Source organism: Chiloscyllium punctatum, chromosome 1 (genome assembly GCF_047496795.1).
Source record: "Chiloscyllium punctatum isolate Juve2018m chromosome 1, sChiPun1.3, whole genome shotgun sequence".
NCBI lineage: Eukaryota > Metazoa > Chordata > Chondrichthyes > Orectolobiformes > Hemiscylliidae > Chiloscyllium > Chiloscyllium punctatum.
Window position 1 is genome coordinate 96,182,613 of NC_092739.1, and position 24,928 is coordinate 96,207,540.

The window sequence follows — 24,928 nt, forward strand, 5'->3', positions numbered from 1 at the left end:
ATGACAATTGCTTTCTGGTGTCATCATCCACTGAAGCATAGCATTATAACAGCAAATACAACATTCAAGCAGTTAATTAATAGTGGACTTTACAAAATGATGACAGTCAGTGTCTCATGTTCATGAATTTGCCTGTGATACATAACGAAAGGCAAAATGTTCAGTAATACAAATGCAAATCCAAAAAATCATGGACTGTTACAGCTTCTAAAGGCACATAAAAAGAAAACAAAATCTTTTGACCAAAATTAACAGGGGCTCATTACAATCAGGAGAACTTACACATGAGGAAGAGGCAGAGAAGCCAAATGATTACTGACGAAGATATAAGAAATCACTCAGAATTAGGGGCCCAAACGACTAGGGAGAATGAGGCATTCAAGGAAGTGGTAAGGTTCACAAGAAGTTGGACTGGAGAAATTAATGGACAGAAAGTTGATAAGTTCCTTGGGCTAGATATTCAACATTCCAAGATGTCGTAGATGGCAGCAATATAGACATAGATGCATTGGTAATGACCTTCCCAAATTCTACCAATTCTGAAATGATTCCTGCAAACTGAAGCTACAAAATGTCACCCATTAAGGGGCGAGACAGAAAAGCGTGAATTATAGAACTTCTAGCCTTACATCAATGTTAGGGAAAATGTTACATTTTATGAAGGATGTGATAAATGGATATTTGAAGAATAATAATCTGATTAGACATAACCAGCATAGATTTACAAAAGGGAAACTGTTTAACAAGCTTGTTGGAGATGGAGAGGATTCTCCAAACAAAATTGATAGTAATGGATGTTGCCACAATCCAGTGGTATTTTGAATAAAGGATAAAAGATATAACTGAAAGTGCCACCACCCCATCTCTACTGCCTTGCCGTCCCCATCACCATTGCAGTTGCCACTCTGTAGGCACCATCGCTTCGCTGCTGGGCCCACCTCATCAACACCACCACTAATGCCATGTCCCGTGCTAGACCCACATTTACACTGTGGCCAGGAGTCTCCAGCTCCACTGCTGCCACCATCTGTGATGCTCACTGTCACAGCTCTGTTTCACACTGTCACCACCTCAAATGCCAGGGGTTCCCACTCTGGCTCTATTGTAACCAGAAGCCCCTGGCTCCAACACCTGACCAGAGTTGCCATCTTGGCAAGAGTCCTGGTGCAGCCACCCTCCTCTGAAATGTTACCTTGACAGCACCACTGTCTTGAAAAATCCCCACCACTGCCTCTGATCGCTGAAGGAGTTTTGCTGCCGTTGCGATCTCCAAATGCCAGGAGGGAGGGTCTCCCTGTTGCCGCTGCTACCGCTGCCTTCAGTCACCACAAGGTGCTGTGTCTGCTGCTGCCTCAGAGTTCTCACATGCAGCCCTAATGCTCCAGTGCCATCCTGAATCAATTTAAAGACTGAGACATCAGAAACTTCCTGTTAAAGCTAACTTTGATCAACTTTTCAAACAAGAAGAGTTACTAAAGTGTGACTCTTCTATAATGACCAGAAGACCATAACGTTCAGGAGCAAAATTAGGCCATTCAGACCACAGAGTCTGGTTTGACATTAGATCATGGCTGATATGTTTCTCAACCCCATTCTCTCCATAACACTTGACCCACTTACTAATAAAAAAACTCCATCTTAGATACACTCAATGACTTGACCTCCACAGCCTTCTCTGGAATATGTTCCACAGATTTACCACCCATTGGATCAAGAAATTCCTCATCTCAGTTCTTAAGGATTATCATTTTACTCTGAGGCTTGGCCTCTAATCTTTCCTACTAGAGGAAAGATCTTTTTCATGTCCATTCTATCCAGGTTCCTAAATTTCAATGCGATCCCCCTGCTCGTCCTTCTAAACGCCACTGAGTAGAAACCCAGATTCCGCAACTTTACCTCATATCAAGCCCTTTATCCCTGGAATGATCTACTAAACCTCCTCTGGGCCCCCTCAAGGCCAGCCAATCCTTAAGCATGGGGCTGAGACAGTGCACGTTGTTGGTATCTTAATGATTGTTACTACAGTCAAGAGAATGTCAGCTTTGCTCACGTGGATCTATGAAGTAGGTAGATAGGGTCTGGATTTAATCTATTACAGCATCTGAAAGATAATGCTACAGCTACTAAGTTCTGTCAATGCTTCCCCTTGTCGGAGGCATAAGATCCTCATATTAAACCACTACCAGTTGTCTCTCTAATGACAGTGCAGACCCAAGGCAACTTTACATTTTACTCGACTGACATGAAAGAGGTTCTACTGTTAGCAAAAGATTCCTTCCAGATATTATCAGAGTGTACCCCTCCCACCCTGCTGAGCACATGCAGGACCTGGGCCTCCTCTATCGCAACTCCCTTACCACCCAACTCCCCTGGCTGAAGAATGCCTCATCTTCCGCCTCAGGACCCTCCAACCCCATGGCATCAATGTGGATTACATCAGTTTCCTCATTTTCCTTCCCCCCCACCTTACCCCAGTTCCAACCTTCCAGCTCAGCACCATCCTCATGACTTGTCCCATCTGTCCATCTTACTTTCCAACCTACCACCTTTACCCCCCACCTATTGTACTCAGCTACCTTCGCCCCCAGCCTCAAACCCCTTCCCATTTATCTCGCCACTCCTGAAGCTCCCAGCCTCATTCCTGATGAAGGGCCTTTGCCCAAAACATCAACTTTCCTGCTCCTCAGATGCTGCCTGACCTGCTGTGCTTTTCCAGCAGCACACTCTCGACTCTAAAGTCCAGCATTTGCAGTACTCTCGCTCGCCTATCTTCTTGACATGTTTTGAAGGTGGATGGGGGCACTGGTCCATAATGTTATGTTATAGATTTAGATGAGGGGAATAAATGCATCACCTCAAAATTTGCAAGAGACAAAGTTGGGTGGAAGGGTGAGCTGTGAGGACAATGCAGACATTAGCGATGTGATTTAGACAGGCAGGGGGAGAGTAGGCAAATGCAAGGCAGATTTAATATAAACTTAGAGATGTGTGAGGTTATCCACTTTTTCAAAAACAGGAAGGCAGATTATTATTTGAATGGATGTAAACTGAGGGAGAGGAATGTTCAAGACATGGGTATTCTTGTTCAAAAGTTACTGAAAGCAAATACACAGGTGCAGCAGGCGATAAAGGCGGCAAACTACACGTTGGTCCTCATGTTGACAGGATTGGAGTACAGGAACAGAAATACCTTAGTGCACTTACACATGACATTTATAAGTCTATGCCTGGAATATTGTGTGCATTTTGGTCTCCATATCAAAGAAGGACGTTCTTAGTAGAGAAGGAATGCCTCGAAGGTTTACTAAATTGATTCCTGGGATGGCAGGAATGACCTATGAGGAGCAATCCAGTTGGTTAGGATTGCATTCTTAACTGGGGTTAAGAATGGGGGGAATCTGACAGAAACCTTTAAAATTCTAACAAGGCTAGACGAATTACATGCAGGATGGATATTCCTGATTCTGGAGAGTCCAGAACCAGGGGTCATAGTTCAAGGATAAGGGTTACACCTTTTAGAACCTATAAAGAGGAGAATTTTTTTCATCCAGTGAGTGGTGACCCTGTGGAATTCACTCCCTCAGGAAGTAGCTGACACCAAAACAGTATAGTATGTGTTTTCAAGGAGGTAAATATAGCTTGAACCTAAAGGAATTAAGGGATGTGGGAGATGGCAGGATTAGGGTATGAGCTTGATGATTAGCTATGATCATTTTGAACAGGTTCCAGGAATCAAGTGGTCGACTCCTGTGGCTATCTTCTACATTTCTATGCAACAGTCCAGAGAAGGTTCACATGGTTGATATTGAGAATGGAGGGACTGTCTTACGAGGAGAGGTAGAGTAGGTTAGGCATGCATTCCTTGGAGTTTAGACGACTAAGGGGTGATCTTAGTGAAACATCCAAGATTCTTCAGGGTCTTTGCAGTTTGAATGCAGAAAAATTGCTTCCCTTTGTTGGGCAGTCTAGGACCAGAGGACATTATTTCAGAAATAAAGGTGTCACCCATTTAAGGCAGAGATAAGGAATTTCTTCTCTTGGAGGAGAATGAACTTCTAGAATTCTTTATCACATACTGCCATCAGGGCTGAGTCATTAAAGTATATTCAAGTTGAGCTAGAGAAGTTTTTAAATCAGTAAGGGAATCGAGAGACATGGGAAAAAGACAGGAAAATGGAGTTGAGGATTTCTGATCAGTCATGATCGCACAATGGCAGAGCAGATTGGAAGGGCTGAATTGCCTACTTGTGCTTCTGTCTTGTAGGCTTACTACATAACTAAAGTTTTTCTATTTTTAGCAAATCCGAATACTTGATAAATGGAAATGCACCACAATTAAAAAGTGAACAATTGTGAAAGGTTAAATTCAATATAGTAAGGGCATAAGTGAAAACAAAGTAATGAAATGAACCATAAAACATAAGATTTTGATATACACAATGGTTTTGTAACAGGAAAATAAAAATCAAATAAAGAAATGGAGCATGTTAAAAAAAGGCTGACAAAAGGGGAACAATCCAGAAACTAAAACACACTCTGCATTTGAAAAACGTTATTCTAAAACAGACATTAACCTAATTAACATTAAAGCAAAAATGCCTTGAGTAAACGGAGACTAAAAACAAATGTCACAGGAACAAGTTAAATTTCTGCCTGTTTACGTTAAACAATTCTCATCATTAATTATTGCTTTGCTAAATAAACAAACTACACAAAAATTAAATTCAAAATACCAAAAATGGGTGACATAATGCCCCCCTTCCTACCAGTCAGAAAATTAATGAAATTACAATAAGCATATAACTTCAAATTGGTCACCAAACATCAAGGGGGGAGTAATTTTAATTGCAGTACACTTCATCTGCATCCATTTAGATTTTTCAGTTAATTTGAATAATCTAGCCCAATTGAGCACACTGTGCAATCAAACTGCAGATTTGTTTGATTTGAAATAGGGATAACCTGGGAATTAGAGACCAGTCAGTCTTATGTCGTTAGTGGACAGATTATTGGAGAGGATCCTGAGAGACTGGATTTATGATCACTTGGAAAAACACGGCTTGATTAGAGATAGTCAGCGTGGCTTTGAGACGGTCAGGTCATGCCTCAAGCTTCATTGAATTCTTTGAGATGACGACAAAACACATTGAAGAAGGCAGAGCAGTGGATATGTATATGGAGTTTGGCAAGGCATTTGATAAGGCTCCCCATGATAGGCACATTCAGAAAGTAAGGAGGCATGGAATACAGGGAGATTTGGCTGCCTGGATACAGAAATTGGCTGTCCCATAGAAAACACAGGGTGGCAGCAAATACAGGCAGGGTGGCTCAGTAGTTAGCACTGCTGCCTCACCGTGCCAGGGATCTGGGTTCGATTCCAGCCTCGGGCAACTGCCTGTGTGGAGTTTGCACATTCTCCCAGCATCCGTGTGGGTTTCCTTCAAGTGCTTGGTTTCCTCCCACAATCCAAATATGTGCAGGTTTGGTGAATTGGCTGTGCTAAATTGCCCACATTGTTTAGGGATATGTAAGCAAGGTGCATTCATTAGGGGTAAATGTAGAATTTACTGCCCAGAGGGCAGTGGAGGCCCAGTCTCTGGATTCATTTAAGAAAGAATTGGATAGAGCTCTTAAAGATAGTGGAGTCAAGGGGTATGGAGATAAGGCTGGAACAGGATACTGATTAGGAATGATCAGCCATGATCATATTGAATGGCGGTGCAGGCTCGAAGGGCAGAATGGCCTACTCCTGCATCTATTGTCTATTGTCTAATAATAGAGCAGGGAAATGGTTCTGGGTGGGTTACTCTGGAGGGTCGATGCAGACTCGTTGGGCTAAATGACCTGTATCTAAATTATAGGGATTCTATGAAAGTATTCAGCCTGGAGCTCAGGTGACTGGTGGTGCTCCTCAGGGATCTGTTTTGGGACCTCTCTTTGTGATTTTTATAAATGACTTGGCCAAGGAAATGGAAGGGTGGGTTAGTAAGTTTGCCGATGACACAAAGATTGGAGTTATGATAGTGTAGAGGGCTATTGTTGGTTGCAATGGGACATTGACAGGATACAGAGCTGGGCTGAGAAGTGGCAAGAGGAGTTCAACCTGGAAAAAAGTGTGAAGTGATTCATTTTGGAGGGTCAAATTTGAATGCAAATTACAGGGTTAAAGGCAGGATTCTTGACAGTGTGGAGAAACAGAGGGATCTTGGGATCCACATCCACAGATCCCTCAAAGTTGCCACCCAAGTTGAAAGGGTTGTTAAGGCTGTATATGGTGTGTTGCCTTTCATTAGCGGGGGGAATTCAGTTTCAGAGCACCGATGTTATACAGCAGATCTATAAAGCCCTGGTTAGACCATACTTGGAATACTGTGTTCAGTTCTGTTGCCTCATTAGAGGGAAGGATGTGGAAGCATTAGGGAGTGCACAGAGGAGGTTTACCAGGATGCTGGCTGGACTGGAGGGCATTTCTTATGAAGAGAGGTTGAGGGAGCCTCACTGGAGCAAAGGAGGATGAGAGGTTACTTGATAGCGATGTAGAAGGTAAATGAGAGGCATAGATAGAGTGGATAGCCAGAGACGTGTTCGCAGGGTGGAAATGGCTATCATGAGGAGGCCTAACTTTAAAAGGTGATTGGAGGAAGGTTTGGGGAGATGTAAGAGGTAGGTTCTTTACGCAGGGTGGTGGGTGTGGTTTGCACTGCCAGCAGTTGTAGTAGAGTCAGATACATTAGCAACATTTAAGCAATTTCTGAATAGGCACTTGGGTGATAGTAAAATAAAGGGTATGTAGTTTAGTTTGATCTTACAATAGGATAAAAGGTTGGTACAACACTGAGAACTGAAGGGCCTGTACTATGCTGCTCTATGTTCCATTAAATTGTTGCCCAGGTTCAACAACTTAAAGATTGAACATTTTGTATAACCAACATTCTATTGCATTTTAGGTATGAAATTATTTGCATCTTACCAAAGCAGCAACGTATACTTTGTAGACTGGATCAGCACAAACCATAGAGAGTACACTGCAACATGACTCCACCACCACGTCTCCTGGGAGATCAGTTGGAGATGATCCATTGGCTCCTGGAAGACTACTAGATCCAGTGTCACTTCCACTACTGCAGGAACTTCCAGTACGAATCTCACCATTTGCCAACAACAGGGCTCCACTAACATCATGTGAAAGTCGCCTTAATGCCATCTCTCGTACATTCCAGTTCCGAGAAAAGAGACAACTGACCAGTTCCATTCCAAATACCTAAATAAAAAAAAAACAGAATTACAGCAATAGATCAAGCATGCAGTTTGAAATTGCTTCCATTTTTAAACAAGACACATTTGAATAAAGAAAATAATTCATCTGTTGAAAAGTAATGTCAACTGAAAACTGTACATGGCAAACGTATTATTGATAAGCAGTTCACCACTTTGTTGAATAATTTCAGTGATAAGGTACCAAAAGATGAAGTTTTAAAAATTCACAGTAGTACATAGGATTAATTTTCATTTGAGGTTTCCAACACAAGCAATAACTGCCCTTGTGCAAAACAATTTCAAGTTTCAAAAGCCCTTACCTGAATCCAGGGTTCTGCCAACTCTTTATAACCTTGTGGAATTTGTTGAACTCCATAATGACGCAGATTGAAGTTGCTATCCTGCTGCCGTCTTTGTGGATCTATTTCCAGTGACTGAGTCTGATTATGCACTGAACTTTGAGATTCATGGCTTTTAAAAGGAAAACGTATAAAATGGCATTATGAAATACAATGAAGAAAGCACGGAATGAATTAAGATTTTATTGAAATCCTTAGTTGAGGAAATAGTTTCTAAGTGCACAAGCTCCAATTTTGCAGTTCATGAAATCAAAGGAAATCAAATCTTCAAAAGCCCTGTTACAGTACTAATATTTAGTTAAAATCCCAAGATTGCAAAAACGATTTAATTCAAAATGTGGGACAGCTACAGTTAAACCACTGGGAGGAAGAAATGTTTTTGTAGTGCTGTGCATTTGTTTAATTAGTTGATTAAGAATTATGAAACTCATTTGTAATAACTGGTCATACTTGATGGATTAGTTAAACACCATGATTTCAGATTTTAGACAATTAATATGCATCTTCAAGATACCAACAGCCATGTAAAAATTCTGACAAACATAGATATATCACCTTTAGCCTTAAATAAAATAGTAAAGTGGTGACTGGCATCAAGTTAATAAGAATCCTTTTCTGTACCCTGACAAGGCTAATGTTCTAAATTTTTGGCAACAGTTGAAAGATGCAGCAAATGTTTTTAGCAGTAAATATCTAGAACAGAACAGGAAGGACTTTCATGCAATGTTGTATGGGAATCTGGAGCATTCTTAGACCTCAACAACACCATGAACAGATTTTCACTGAATATAACCTATTAGAGTCATAGAGATGCACAGCATGGAAATAGACCCTCCCGGTCCAACTCGTCGATGCCAACCAGATATCCCAACCCAATCTAGTCCCACTTGCCAGCACCCGGCCCATACCCCTTCCTATTCATTTACCTATCAGATGCCTTTTAAATGTTGCAATTGCACGAGCCCACACCACTTCCTCTGGCAGCTCATTCCACACATGTACCACCCTCTGCATGAAAAATAAGTTTGCCCCTTAGGTCCCTTTTATAATCTTTCCCCTCTCACCCTAAACCTACGCCCTCTAGTTTTGGACTTCCCCCAACTCCAGGGAAAAGAATAGGTCTATTTATCCTATCCATGATTTTGTAAACCTCTATTACCTCAGCCTCCAACTGTTCCAGAGAAAACAGCCCCAGCCTGTTCAGCCTCTCCCTGTAGCTCAAATCCTCCAATGGCAACATCCTTGTAAATCTTTTCTGAACCCTTTCAAGTTTCACAACATCTTTCCGATAGGAAGATCAGAAATGCACACAATATTCAAACAGTGGCCTAACCAATGTTCTGTACAGCTGCAACATGACCTCCCAACTCCTGTACTCAATACTCTGACCAGTAAAGGAAAGCATACCTTCTTCACTATCCTATTTACCTGCAACTCCACTTTCAAGGAGCTATGAATCTGCACTCCAAGGTCTCTTTGTTCAGCAGCACTCCCTAAGACCTTACCATTAAGAGTACAAATCCCACTAAGATTTGCTTTACCAAAATGCAGCACGCTTATCTAAATTAAACTCTATCTGCCACTTCAGTCCATTGGCCCATCTGATCAAGATCCCGTTGTAATCTAAGGTAGCCTTCTTTGCTGTCCACTACACTTCCAATTTTGGTGTCATCTGCAAACCTACTAACTATACCTCTTATGTAAATGATTTGGATGTGAACATAAGTGACAAAAAGTAGTGGACCCAGCATCGATCCTTGTGGCACTCCACTGGTCACAGGCCTCCAGTCTGAAAAACAACTCTCCACGCACTACCCTCGGTCTTCTGCCTTTGAGCCAGTTCTGTACTGAAATGGCTAGTTCTCCTTGTATTGGGAGATCTTGGGCGGCACGGTGGCTCAGTGGTTAGCACTGCTGCCTCACAGCACCAGGGTCCCAGCTTCAATTCCAGCCTTGGGCAACTGTGCAGACTCCACACAGACATTCTCCCTGTGTCTGCGTAGGTTTCCTCCGGTTTCATCCCACAGTCCAAAGCTGTGCAGGTCAGGTGAATTAGCCATGCTAAATTGCCCATACTGTTAGGTGCATTAGTCAGAGAAATGGGTCTGGGTGGGTTACTCTTCAGAGAGTCAGTCTGGACTGGTTGGGCCTAAGGGCCTGTTTCCACACTGTAATCTAATCTTACCTTGCTAACCAGTCTCCCATGGGGAACCTTGTCGAACACCTTACTGAAGTCCATATAGATCACATCTACCGCTCTGCCCTCATCAATCCTCTTTGTTACTTCTTCAAGAAACTCAATCATGATTTCCCACGTACAAAGCCAGGTTGACTAACCCTAATCAGTCCTCGCCATTCCAAATACATGTACATCCTGTCCCTCAGGATTATCTCCAACAACTTACCCACCACCGATGTCAGGCTCACTGGTCTATAGTTCTCTGGCTTAAACAGTGGCACCACATTAGCCAACCTCCAGTCTTCCGGCACTTCACCTCTGTCTATTGATGATACAAATATCTCAGCAGGAGGCCCAGCAATCACTTCCCACAGGGTTAGAGGGTACACCTGATCAGGTCTTAGGGACTTACCCACTTTTATGCGTTTCAAGACATCCAGCACTTCCTCCTCTGTAATATGGACATTTTTCAAGATGCTACCAACTATTTCCATACATTCTATATCTTCCATGTCCTTTTCCACAGTAAATACCAATGCAAAATACTCGTTTAGTATCTCCCCCCTTTTCTGCGGCTCCACACAAAGGCTGCCTTGCTGATCTTTGAGGGGCCCTATTCTCTCCCTATGTACCCTTTTGTCCATTAATGTATTTGTAAAAACCCTTTGGATTCTCCTTAACTCTATTTGCCAAAGCCACCTCATGTCCCCTTTTTGCCCTCCTGATTCCTCTCAAGTATACTCCTACTACCTTTGTATTCTAAGGATTCACTCGATCTATCCTATCTATACCAGACATATGCTTCATTCTTTTCTTTAGTCATCCAGCATTCCCTATACCTACCAGCCTTTCTTTTCACCTTACGAGGACCATACTTCCTCTGGACTTTCATTATCTCATTTCTGAAGGCTTCCCATTTTCCAGCTGTCCTTTACCTGCAAACATTTGCCCCCAATCAGCTTTTGAAAGTTCTTGCCTAATTCCGTCAAAATTGGCTTCCTCCAATTTAGAACTTCAACTTTTAGATCTGGTCTATCCTTTTCCATTACGATTTTAAAACAAATAGAATTATGGTCACTGGCCCCAAAGTGCTCCCCCACTGACACAGTAACCTGCCCTGCGTTATTTATCAGATTAGATTAGATTACTTACAGTGTGGAAACAGGCCCTTCGGCCCAACAAGTCCACACCGCCCCGCCGAAGCGCAACCCACCCATACCCCTACATTTACCCCCTACCTAGCACTACGGCAATTTTAGCATGGCCAATTTACCTGACCTGCACATCTTTGGACTGTGGGAGGAAACGGGAGCACCCGGAGGAAACCCACGCAGACACGGGGAGGACGTGCAAACTCCACACAGTCAGTCGCCTGAGGCGGGAATTGAACCTGGGTCTCTGGCGCTGTGAGGCAGCAGTGCTAACCACTGTGCCACCGTGCCGCCCACTATTTCCCAAGAGTAGGTCAAGTTTTGCACCTTCTCTGGTAGGTACATCCACTACTGAATCAGAAAATTTTCTTATATACACTTGAATTCCTCTCCACGTAAACCCTTAACACTATAGCAGTCCCAGTCTATGTTTGGAAAGTTAAAATCCCCTACCATAACCCCCTTATTATTCTTACAGATAAGAGATTTCCGTACAAATGTGTTTCTCAATTTCCTTCTGACTATTAGGGGTCTATAATACAATCCCAATAAGGTGATCATCCCCTTCTTTTTTCTCAGTTCCACCAAATAACTTCTCTGGATGTATTTCCAGAAATATCCTCTCTCAGTACAGCTGTAATGCTATCCCTTATCAAAAACATCACTCCCCCTCCTTTCTTGCCTCCCTTTCTATCCTTCCTGTGGCATTTGTATTCTGGAACATTAAGCTGCCAGTCCTGTCCATCCCTGAGCCATGTTTCTGTAATTGCCATGATATCCCAATCTCATGTTCCTAACCATGTCCTGAGTTCATCTGCCTTCTGGTTAGGCCCCTTGCATAGAAATGAATGCAGTTTAATTAATCAGTCCTACCTTGTTCTCGGCTTTGTCCCTACCTACCCTGACTGTTTGACTTGCTTCTCTTCTCAAGTGAAGTAGTCTCAGGTCGATCTCTTTCCTCACCATCTACCTGGATCCCACTCCCCACTTTACTAGTTTCAATCCTCCTGAGCAGTTCCAGCAAATCTCCCTGCCAGTATATTAGTTCTTTTCCAGCTTAGGTGCAATCTGTCCTTCTTGTACAGGTTACTTTTACCCCAAAAGAGATTCCAATGATCCAAAAATGTGAATCCTTCTCCCATACACCAGCTCCTCAGCCATGCGTTCATGTGTTCTATCCTCCTATTCCTACCTTCACTAGCTTGTAGCACCAGGAATAATCCAGATATCAACTGTAAATTTACAATATCCATTCGAAGATTTAAAGTGAAAAATGCAACATTTCATAACCATAGTAGTTTAAACCTTTATTACATAAAGCAGTTTTCTTACCTGTGCAGTTCTCGGGACTTCCATTTGGCTCTACAAAGAGGACAGATCAGGGTCTCACGGTTCCTTCTACATTCTTCAGCCCCTAGAATAAAATCCAATATAACTGAATACACTGCTGAACATAAAACAAAAACAAAACTCAGTGAATCTGGAATTCTGAAATGAAATCAAAGTGCTCTGACAGCATCTGTGGAGGAAAAAAAGCTTAAGAAAGCAAAAAGTAATAAGCAGGAGAGATGACAGTAATATAAAAGAAGATTGCAAGAGCTATTTTAGAAAAAGCCAAGAGTGGATATTGGACTACTGGAAAATGAGGCTAAGGAAGTAATAATGGGGAACAAAAAAAAAAGCAGAGGAACTGAATGGATTATTTGCATCGGTCTTCACATTGGAAGACACGAGCAGCCTTCCAGAGCTTCAAAAATCAGGGGCAGAGGTGAGTGTAGTGGCCACAGCTAAGGAAAAGGTGCTGGGGGAGAAATCTGAAAGTGGATAATCATCTGGACCAGGTGGACTACAACACAAAGTTTTGAAGGAGATAGCTAAGGAAGCTGTAGAAACATTTTGATCTTTCAGAAATTGCTGGACTTCGGGAGAGCTCCAGCTGATAAAGGGGTGTTAAATTAGCTATTCTGTTAAGAGGGGAGGAAGGCAGAAGACAGGAAACTGTACATCAATTAGCCTGACCTCAGTTGTCGGTAAGATTTGAGAGACCATTATTAAAGATGAGATTGTGAAGTACTTTTGAAGTGTATAGCAAAATATAGGTCTGAGTCAGCATGGCTTCATCAAGGGGAGGTCATACTTGACAAACCAATTAGAATTGTTTGAGGAGATATCAGCAAGTTAGACAAAGGAGAGCCAGTGCACATGATTAATTTGGATTTCCAAGGGACTTTGACAAAATGCTGCAGAGGTGGCTATAGAGCCTATGGTGTTAAGGATAAGGTACGACAGAGAATTGGCTGATTGGCAGAAGGCAGCCTGTGGGTATAACAAGGTCTTTTTCAGGTCAGCAGCTGATGATAGCGGATTTTTGCAGGGGTGTAACCACAACTATTCATGTTATATATTAACAATCTGGATGCAGGAACTGAAGGCATTGTTGCTAAGTTTACAGATGACACAAATATAGGTGCAAGGACAGGTAGTTTTGAGGAAGTGGTGCAGCTGCAGAATGACTTGGACAGTGAGGAGAGTGAGTAAAGAAGTGACAGATGGAATACAATGTGGGAAAATGTGAGGTTCTGTATTTTGTTAGGAAGAATCGTCTACATGTTTATTTTCTAAATGGGGAAAGGTTTCAGAAATCTGAATTATGAGGAACTTGGAAGCCCTGGTTCAGCACTATGTTACAATTAACATGCTGGGTCAGTTGGCAGTTAGAAAAGCAATGTTAGCATTCATTTCAAGAGAGCTAGAATACAAGACCAGAGATGTACTGCTGAGGCTGCATAAGACTCTGGTCAGACCAGACTGGGAATACTGAGTGTGTTCTGGGTCCCATATCTCAGAAGAATGAGTTGAGGGGGTCCAGAGTTGGTCTACAAGAATGATTCTAGGAACGAAGGGCTTCTAACATGGAGGAGCAGTTGAGGTCTCTGGGTCTGTACTTGATAGCATTTAGAAGGATGAGGGGTGATCCGATTGAAACTAACAGAACACAGAGGTTGGAGAAAAGAGTGGATGTGGAGATCATGTCTCCATCAGTAGGAAAAACTAGGACCCAAGGGCGCAGACGGAGGATGAAGGGATGAACCTTTACAACTGAGATGAGGAAGCATTTTTTCATCCAGAAGTAGAAGCCAAGTCAGAGCGTATGAGTGTATTTTAGACAGAATCTATGTTCTTGATTAGTAAGGGGATCAAAGGTTACAGGATGAGGAGCGATTGGGCTTGAGAAACATGTTAGCCTGGTGGTTCATATATAGTCCGAACTGTCAGAGGAAGTTGTAGAGGCTGGTGCAATTACAGTATTTAAAAGACAGTTGGACAGATACATGGGTAGAAAGGGTTGAGGGCCAAATGCAGTCAAATGGAACTCAGTTTGGTCGGCATGGACAAGTTGGGCTGAAGGGCCTGTTTCCGTGCTGTATGACTCTACGGTGGATCAGGCTCAAATAGGCTGAACACCTAATTCTGCTCTTAGATAATAGTCTTTTGACTTATTTAGAACATTGCTGAAGATAACTGAAACATCAAGCTTTCTTTAAAAAATGTTCCAATAGGTAACAATCTCATTTTGTTGTTTTCGGATTCTGGACAACTATGTCTTTAAGTTTTAAGACATTGTAGTTGTTGTGGGTATGTTTGCCAAGTTGGGAAGTTGGTTTGCACATGTTTTGTTCCCTTTCTAGGTGACATACTCCGTGCTGTACTGTGTTGATTGAAATGTATTTGGTCTCATTCCTGCTGCTTCCAGTTGCCAGTCCAGATTGATCATTACAATAGTCGGTACTTGTGGTTGAGGTCAATGATTCTGTACGAGTGCGCCATACTTCTAGAAATTCTCTGGCTGTCCTGTGTTTGGTTTGTCCTTTTATTGTTGTGTTGTCTCAAATTTGTGGCACTTGTCGCCCGGTGCATAGCTACTAGGGACAGCTGGTCATGGCGTTTAGTGGTGAGTTGGGCGTTCATTAATGCAGATCGGTAGTTGTCTGCCTGTTTGTCCTATAGACAGTGCTTCATGTTGCCCCCACATGGAATCTTGTACACCAGGTTTGGCCTGCATATGATGGGTATAAGGTATTTTGTTCTGGCAAGTTGTCTGAATTTGGCTGTCAGTTTATGTGCTGTTATGAATCAGAGTGGTCAGACAGGCCTGACTCTCAGTTCCAAGGCATTTTTTTTTTTAAATATATAAAAAAGGTAAAGTGGTTAGTGTGTTGGATCATAGCATGTCCTTGTCGCATTGTCTGTCTGCCAGTCATCTGTGGATGAAGTTATCTGTTCTTGGCAAACACTTTGTAAAGGTGTTGTTCTTCCTCACTTTGCAGATTGGGAGTGCTGCTGTGTATTGTAGCCTTTTTGAGAAGGGTCCTAATGCAACTTCTCGTGTGCTTGGGTGGCTGCTATTATAATTCAGGATCTGATCTGTGTGTAGTTTTCTGTACTTTTGTTGTGCATTTCCCATTCTGTGTTTTTCTACAATCACATCTAGGAATGGGACTTGGTTGTTAATTTCCTTGTCTCTTGTAGATTTGGTCCCTGTGAGCATGATGTTGATAATCTGGTCTGTTAATTATTACAGAAGTGTCGTCCATGTATCTGATCTAAAGTTTGGGTCGGATTTGTGGGAGGGCTGTTTGCTCTAGTCTTTGCATCACTGCTTCTGCTAGGAGTCTGGAGATGGGTGAGCTCAGGTGTCCGATTGATTTGTTTAGATTTTTGGCTGCTGAGGGTGAAGTGTGTCGTCAAGCACACATCCAGTAATTTGAGTACTCACTCAAAACCCACTTTGTTCACTAATATCCTTTAGGAAAAGGAATCTATCATCCTTACCTGATGTGGCTTAAACATACTCCAGATCCACAGTAATGCGACTGACTCAACTTCTCTCTGGGATGCATAGCAAGCCAACAACTCAAAGGCAATTAAGGCTGGGCAACACATGTTGGCTTTTTCAAATGACACCCATATCCCATAAAGAATGAAGAATGCCATTATGAAAACAATTCAGGCCCTTAAATCTCTGCTAGGTTTTCTTCTAGGTACATAAATTGATAAAGCTGGTCTCTGGGAAGTGATCAATGCTGTTGATAAGCATAGACTCTGCACAAAATTAAATAGGCGAAGAAGAGTTTTGCACCATTCTCACTTCAAATAAAATGTGCAAGGGTCTTCCAGATCAGTTATCAATGTCAGGCATGTATCAAAAGTCAAAGGGCCAAAAGTTGTTGACTAAAAACAAGCAACCAAAACCAAAACCAAATTGATTAAGGGTAATGAAAGGTAACAAAAGTTTAAGTGACAAAATATTAAAATTATGGACTTTTATAAATAGAAATAATGATTGGACACAAAGGAGTGAAATAAAAAGTTTCAACTAATCCACCTGGTTTCCCAGAATAAATAGCCCCAGCTTCAAAAATAACCTGTTTATAGTAACAAGTCCATGATTTACTAGTGCAGCAAAATAGTTCAGTCATGGACAATGAGAACCTGGAAGCTTTAATGACGAAAAAAAAATCAGCAGAACATAAAAAAGTGAAAATCCCTGAAAACTTACAGATTGACATGCAGTGATGGTGAAGTTTATTCCTACAGCCTTCTTCACACACAGTCAAGCTTTCCTCATCAAGCATATCCAGTAGACAAATAGGACACATTTGTTCTTCTTCATCTTTTAAGCTAAAAGAGCAAAACAATCTTGTGTTAAGCTTCATGTGGTTCGGAAATGTCTACATCTTTTTCAAAGTAAGTCATTTAAGTACACAACACAATCTCAAGGAGCAGTTACAAAAATCAACACTTTTATTAATATGGATAGTTCACAATCTGCAGACATTAATACATTAATGCAATAAAATTAAGAAAACCCACCTCTACATGCCCAAGTCCATAAAAACATGTAAATGAGCACAGAAAGGAGTTGGTCTTCAAACACTGCCATTTGCAGCTCATGAGTTTGAATATCCATTCAACTTGGGCTTGGCAGAGGCTAATAATTAGTGATCCTCCAAATACGGAGGAACGAAATTAACAAAGCTCTGGTTTACAGATTAAACGAACATCTGTTTGGAGAGAGATAGTTCATCCAAAAGTCATACTTATGATCAGATTACCTAAAATTTAGAGTTCAGAACAAGCCATGGCCAGTCCAACAAGTCTCTGCCAATACTTACTCTACGAGTACACTATCCTTCATCCTTTCTCCCTCATGTGCCTATCTATCCTTTAAATACATCTGTGCTATTTGCTTCACTATATCATGCAGTAGCACACTCCACACTCTAACCATCAGTTTAAAAAAACTTCATTATTTAATATTTGTTTACATCCATCTTATGGAAGGAAAAATATTTCATAAACTTAAAATAAATGCTGGATTCCTCAAGCATCTCTAATCTAAATTGAGGAGAAAGAAATTCAAGAGGGGAGGGGTTATAATCATCCAGGAATTATATTTCGTAAATTAATCTTCATTGTTTCCTCCCTTATTCTGAGTTATGCCCTCTGGCTCCAAACTTTCCCACAAGGGGAAAACAATTTCTTCACATCTACCCTATTAAGTTCACGAAGAAACTTTCACGTTTGAATCAGATCACCTCTCATTCTTCTAAACTTTATGAGTACAGGCCCAACCTTTTGAACTTCTGCAAAAATCCCTCCAGAAACAAGATCAATCTAGTGAATCTTTACATTTGTTTATCAACCTGATCAGACATGGTATGGCACACCATTGGAGCAGGGATTGTGGACCTGCTGACCTAGAGACAGGAACACTACCACTGTGCCACAAAAGCTTTTTCCTTAAATAAGGGGACCAAAAGTGATCAGAGTAAGAGAATATCAAGGGGAAAGACAACAATGGTGTAAGTAGTCCATTGGCCCCATAACAACAGTTGCTCTGGAGGATACAAGAATAAAACAAGACATAATGAAGAATGTAAAAATACAGCACATAAATCAAGGGCAATTTTAATCTTCACTTTGATTTGGAAAATCAAATTAGCAGAAGTAGTCAAAAAGAATTCAGGGCCATTTCCTAGAACAATATGTTATAGATTCAACCAGGGATCAAGTCAGTTTGAATCTGATAGTATGTAATGAAGCTGGTTTAACAGATGGCCTTAGTAAAATTTCCCTAAGAAAAGAGTGACTATAACATGGTAGGATTTAGCACTCAGTTTGACAGTCGAAAACTGGGGTCAAAACAACTCTGCTAAACTTAAATGATGGTAATTACAAAGGAATGAAGGCAAAATTAGTAGAGCAGACTGGGAAAAGAACTTCAGTGTCAAAGATAGTTGAGGAACAATGGCAAATATTTAAGAAAATAACTGATAACTCAACAAGACATACATTGAGGAAGGAGAAAGCTAGGAATGAAATAAAAGAATCATTATTAACCAAGTAAGTGAAGGATTGCATCAAATTGAAAGAAAAGAAACTAAGAAAGTTTTAAAAGCCAATAAAAAAATGCTATTATATTGTACAGTGGTCTCACTATTTTGTACTGGTTTTGTAATTTTGTAAAAAACCTAAGATCGTTTTTCAATAAAAATATTTATTAAAAGCAGCCAAAAAGATAACCATGAAAATAGAGGGAGAAAATAAACTGAAAAAGGTGTTGCTGGAAAAGCGCAGCAGGTCAGGCAGCATCCAAGGAGCAGGAGAATCGACGTTTCGGGCATAAGCCCTTCAGGAAGAAGGGCTTATGCCCGAAATGTCGATTCTCCTGCTCCTTGGATGCTGCCTGACCTGCTGCGCTTTTCCAGCAACACCTTTTTCAGCTCTGGTCTCCAGCATCTGCAGTCCTCACTTTCTCCTAGAAGAAAATAAACTGACAGTAAACTAGCAAGCAATTTTAAAAAAAAGAGCAGGACCTTCTTAAATGTATACAAAGGAAGAGGGATGTCTAAAGGAAATTACAGTTATAAGGGAATGAGGTTGGGAAATGCTAATGAGGACCTATAAAGGGCAAAGCAGTTGAATAAATACTTTGCAATTAGTCTTTACAGTCAAAGACAATAACAGCATTCCAAAAACACTAAGTCAAGCAGCTAATGGGTCAGGCAAATAAACAGAACTAATCACTGGAGAAAGCAATGGAGTTAAAGGCTGATACATCCCCTGGATCTGTTGGGATGTAACTGACAATATGAAAGGAGGAAGCTATGGAGATACTGAACACACTGATCTTCCAAGAATTCTTATATTATGCAAAATCCTAGAGGATTAGAAAACTGTCAATGTTACACCCTTACCCTTACTCAAAAAGGGAGGGAGTCAAATAAAAGTTAGCCAGATGGCTTAACATTTTCTCAACGACAGATGTTAACAGGCTATTATAAGGGATGTAATAATAGAGCATTTAGAAATGCATAATAAAAAAAAACCAAGCTGAATCAGGTCTTCATGAATAGGAAGTTATGCCCAGCAAATTTATTCGAACATGCTGAGGTGCTAATAGCAGGAAACCAGTAAACAAAACATAGAACAATACAGCACAGAACAGGCCCATCGGCCCTCGATGTTGTGCCAACCTATGAACTATTCTCAGCTCGTTCCCCTACACTATCCCATCATCATCCATGTTCTTATCCAAATGCAGTATGTTTAGATATCCAGACAGTATTCGTTTACTACACATAAAGTGACTTGAGACCATGGCGTTGAGAGTAGGATATTGAAAAGAAGAGAGAATTGGTTAAATTGAAAACAGATAGGATAAAGGGAATGGAGTGCCACTGCTATAAGGAAGGAGACCACACTTACATTATATAGTAAACAAATGGGCAAAATTAATGCCCTGCTACCAGTTTTGTGGATGACAGATGGGGTGTGGTGAGTCTACAGAGGGACACTGACGGATTAATGAGTGGGAAAAACTTGGCAGATAGAATGTAATAGGGGAAAATGCGAATTCATGCACTTTGGCTGGAATAGTTGAAGAACTTAACATAGTTTAAATAGAGAATGCAGAACACTTCAGCACAGTAGAATTTGGGAGTCCTCATGCACAAATTTTTAAAAAACTAGCATCTAAGTTCAACAGGTACTGCAAAAGGGCCTTCATTTCAAAGGGAATGAATATCTAGATAAAGAGATTTTAGTAAAACTGTACAGTAGGTTTGATGACAAGAAACTATCTTGGATCAAATTATGTAGAATCCTTTGGGAGGAGATAAGTAGTAAGGGTGCAACACACTGGTGGGAGTAGTCCACAGGCTCCCCTAGGCACTAGTTAGGTCACACCTAGAATACTTTGAACAGTTTTGCTCTCCGATATCAAATGGAGATATGATGGTATAGAAGACAGAGCACAGAAAGTTCACTGGCTTGTTAGCATGAGAGGTCAAGTAAGTTGGGTTTATACTCATTGGAGTGCAGAACAGGAGACATCATTGACACATACAAGATTCTTAGAGGGCTTGATAGAAAATTAACTTCTCTGTACCTATTCTTTGTGGAGGAGTCTAGGATCAGAAACCAGAATCTTGAGTAAGAAGTCACCCATTCAGGTCAAACAAGGAGACATTTCTTGAAGGTAGTGCATACGTGGAATTATTTTACTGTACAGAACTATAGAGAGTGGGTTGGGAAGTATTGTTATGGCAAAGATAGATTTTTAAAATTAGGAAGGGAATCAAGATATATGGGGAGAAAAAGTAGGAAGGTGGAGTTGGTGTTGAGGATCACATCAGACAGGAGTTCATTGAAATTACATTATGTTAGCAGAGCCTATAGACTACTCCCACCAGTGTTTAGCACCCTTACTTCTTCCGTCCACCCACAGGGATTTTGCTTAATTTGATACAAGATCATCTCTTGTTCTAATACTTATTTCATCTCCTACTGAAAGCAATCGCACCAATCTTTCCTTCCTACCTTACTTTGAATTCACACAACACTAAATATTTAGTTCCAAACTTTGATCTTGTCACTGTAACAGCTGGAAGATCACATCCATTAACATCTGTTTGTGCCAATGTTGGTTTACTTTCTTCCAAATATTATGTGCATTTAAAAGCAGTTAATTTTGTTTCTTGATTTTTTTCCTCTCTCCTTGACTCTTTTTGCTGGTTATTTGCACACTTGGTCCCTGCTCTACTGAGTAGTATCCAGTTAGAAAAAGCAATCCAGGCACCCATCAAAACCTACCACTATCTCAGGAAGAGATCAACAAATGCAACACCGGCACCTCCATATCAATGTTCATTAGGACTAACAGCATCCAAGAAATCGGCTAATTAACACTAGTTTCAGGTTGAAACGTTACACCCCAAAGACAACTAAAGGACTCCTTTTGCATTGGATAGGATTGTCCTTTAATTTTTGAACTTGCGTATTGGTCTAATTGACTAGTTGAAGGCTGTACAAGTGAACTACTTACCAGTTATCAGTGGTTATCAACTTTGTGTTTGGATTTAAAAGTCACCAAAAGGTGCTACCTTTGAGTTGGAACACTAAGCCAAGTCATGTCTGTTCTTTAAAGTCGCAAAGGATCCTTGGCAATATTTTATTTAAGGGGATCTCTCCTTGTGCCCTATTAAACATTTATCCCTCAATTATCATTGTAGAACAAAGATATGATTCGGTCATTATCATAATGTACTATATTAGGGTGCAAAATGGTTGCCATATTTCCTAGGCCACAAAAGCAGTTACACATTAAAAAGTTAGTTGTTCAGTAATTAAAACAGTTTACTATATCCTGAAATTCTCAAAGCAGCTTTAGATACAAATTCTTTCTTTCCAAATTGCTCCTAGCTCACTGGATCTGTTTGCCATTTTGCCAATTCAGAAGTTTAATCATCCTGAAAACTTACCTATGTTCTGCACTGGATGTAGAAGTACTGGATGAAGCAGAAGTGTGAGAGTTAGACATACGAGAGACAAATTTTTGGATGGTGTTGCGTGAAGGAGCTTTGATACGTGAACTGCGTCTGCTGTGATATTTCTGAAAAAGGCTCTCCACCTTTTGAAAAAAAAAGAATACGTTAATTTCTAAATTCAAAAAGCACACAACCAATATTTTATACAAAAATCTATCACTGTTGTATTTTTAAAAAGTATTTGTTCATGGGATGTTTAACATTGTTGGCTAAGCCAGCACTGATAAATATCTAAACTGCCATAGAGGTGGTGGTAAACTGCCTTAGATAGATAGAATCCCTAGTGTGAGGAAACAGGCCATTCGACCCAACAGGTCCACACCACACTGACTGTCCAAAGACTCCCTCCCCCCCCACCCCCAACACTCCCTCCAATCTCACACCATTCTTCTAACCCTGCATTTCTCACAGCTAATCCACCAAACCTACACAGCCCTGGACATTATGGCCAACTAAGCATGGCCAATCCATCTAACTTACACATCTTTGGACTGTGGGAGGAGACCAGAACACCTGCAGGCACAGGTATAATGTGCAAACTCCACACAGATTGTCACCTGAGGCTGGAATTGAACCTGGGCCCTGGTGTTGTGAGGCAGCAGTGCTGACCACTGAGCCTTATTGAACTGCAGCAGTCTGTGGGGAGGAAGTTCAGTCGCTGCTGTTAGGAAGGGAATTCCAGGAATTTGACCCAACTGTGAAGCGTAGTAATATAGTTCAGAGCCAGGCAAGTTTCAAGGGGAACTTGCAGATGGTGCTATTCCCCATGTCTGCTGCTCTTGTTCTTCTAGGCAATAGAGGTCATAGGTTTGGAAGGTGTTGTCAAAGGAGCCTTAGTGAATCAATGCACTGCATTTTGTAGATGATTTACACTGCTGCCACTGAGTGTCAATGACAAAAGGAGTGAATATTGAAGGTGACAGATGGGATGTCAATGTCAAGCAGGTTGCCTTGTCCTTAACAATGTCGTGCTTTGACTATAGTTGGAGCTGGACTCTTACAGGCAAATGGTGAATTTTCCATCAGACTCCTGACTTGTGCCTTGTAGATGGTGGACACACTTAGGGAGACAAGTGGCGAGTTACTTAACACAACTTGCAAGCATTTGACATCCTTGCTCTGATAATTCTGTTTTATAAATACAAAGCTTCTGAAAAAGCTACCACTGTCATGAGCAAAGGCTGTTAATTAAAAATGACCCTCAAATCTGTCTATTTGTCAATGCTCACTCCTCCTCCATGTACAGATCCTGTTACCATCTTCAATCATAGAAGCCTCTATTCAAATTACACATCCAACATATATATCTTTGATGGTAGATTCATGATGTATTTGTCTAAGACTCATAGAGCATACCTATCTCACACACAACTCAAATCTATTTTTCTTCAGGTCCAAAACTTTACACTTTAAATTACTTAATTGCTGTCTGTGGTGCAACTATCTTTTAGCAGGCACCAGCTTAGTGGACAGTAGCATTTGAGTTGCAGAGTTTCAGAACATTACAAACACTGGCAACACCCAATAATATGGAAATTTGTCGAGGTATATCCTGCAAGGGAAAAAAGATTCCCAAAATACCGATAAGAGGAGTCGTCCAGGATTTTGACCCAGCGGTGAAGGAACCGTGATGTATTACAAGTCAGGGTGGCCTATGTAGGTTATGGCTTATCTGTGGAGGTGCTGCCTTCACTTTCTAGATTATGGAAGTGGAAAATTTGGAAGTTACTGCTGATGAAGCCTTAGAGTTAATGCAGTGCTCATCTTGTAAATGGTATGCAGGGTATACCATTGTGTGAATGGTGGAAGAGGTCAATGCTGAAGATGGTGTTTGGGATGCTAATCAAGTAGGCTTTGCCCTGAGCGGTATCAGGCTTGAGTGTTGCTGGAGCTGCACCCTTTCAAGCAAGTGAGAAGTATTTCACCACACTTCTGACTTGTGCACGGGAACTGGGAAGACAGGAAGGGGGCACCGGTGCAGAATTCCTCGCTTCCAGCATCGGCAGTTTTTTTTTGTCTTTAATCTGCTGTTGTCGCCACAGTGTGTGTGTGACTGGTCCAGTTCAGCTTTTGACCAACGTTAACCCCCAGGGATGCTGATAGTGGGTGAATTCAGTGACTGTTATGCCGATATGGTCAAGGGGTGATAGTTGCACTAACTGATTGGCAATGATAACTTAAATGACATGAATGTTACTTGCCACTTGCTAGCCCAAAGCCCAAATGTCTCTGGGCCTCTGTTTTTCGACACAAACTGCTTCAGTATCTGAGGAACCACAAATGGCACTGAACATTATGCAGTAATCTGCAAACGTCCCCACGTGACCGTATGATTGGGAGTGTGGGATATAGGAGGAAGAGAACAAGAGCAAGAGCAAGAGCAAGAGAATTGAATTTTGCAAAATCTAGGTCACTTCGCCCCTACTCTTCCAATCACTAATCTCCCTTAGCATTCTAGAATATGAAGTATCAGTATCTGGAAATTAATTAAGTTCAATTCTCATCAAAACTGAATAATTTACTTTTATTAATATTTATCAATTTTCTGTTGTTCCACATTTTTCTCTGGTATTTATTTAGCGTTTCACATTCCTTTCAGAACCAAAAACAAAACTCAAACATTTTGACATTTTCTCACTTCCTTCCATGTCTTCACACTAAACAAACTAGGTTGGAGATGCTTAACTCTTTGGAAATAATATTTTCTTAAACATATCAGATACTTCTACTTTTCTCCTGACTCTTTGGAATTCTCTGCACCAGAGAGTTTTTAGTGCTTCACAATTAAGCATATTTAAAGCCAGGATAGACAGAGCTAAGGCAGAAAATTAGTCACAATCATGCTGAACAGCAGAGCAGGCAGAAGAGGCTGAATAGATTATTCCCATTTCTATTTCTGGTCATCTTTGTGAATAGCAAATATATATATTGCTATCTGTCAGTTGATATGTTTAACCAAAGCCTCATCTATCAGGGGAATGTAAATAATCCCAGGGAACTACTTTCTTGCACCATAACATTTATTCAACTGTCATTACCAAATTAAAAACAAATTATCCAATCATTTATTGTTCTTTAAGCACCTTGTGA

At 41.0% G+C, this 24,928-nt stretch overlaps 1 protein-coding gene across 1 annotated transcript in view; it reads right to left on the minus strand.

Moving 5' to 3' along the window:
- map3k1 (mitogen-activated protein kinase kinase kinase 1, E3 ubiquitin protein ligase) overlaps window positions 1-24,928 on the minus strand; it is a 118,165-nt gene that overhangs the window by 37,235 nt on the left and 56,002 nt on the right. Inside the window, exons 6-10 of the mRNA XM_072571299.1 lie at window positions 21,773-21,921; window positions 16,507-16,628; window positions 12,279-12,360; window positions 7,578-7,728; window positions 6,971-7,261 (exon numbers count right to left, since the gene is read on the minus strand). Of these exons, the coding sequence (XP_072427400.1) occupies window positions 6,971-7,261; window positions 7,578-7,728; window positions 12,279-12,360; window positions 16,507-16,628; window positions 21,773-21,921 (795 nt within the window). The remainder of the gene's footprint in view (window positions 1-6,970; window positions 7,262-7,577; window positions 7,729-12,278; window positions 12,361-16,506; window positions 16,629-21,772; window positions 21,922-24,928) is intronic.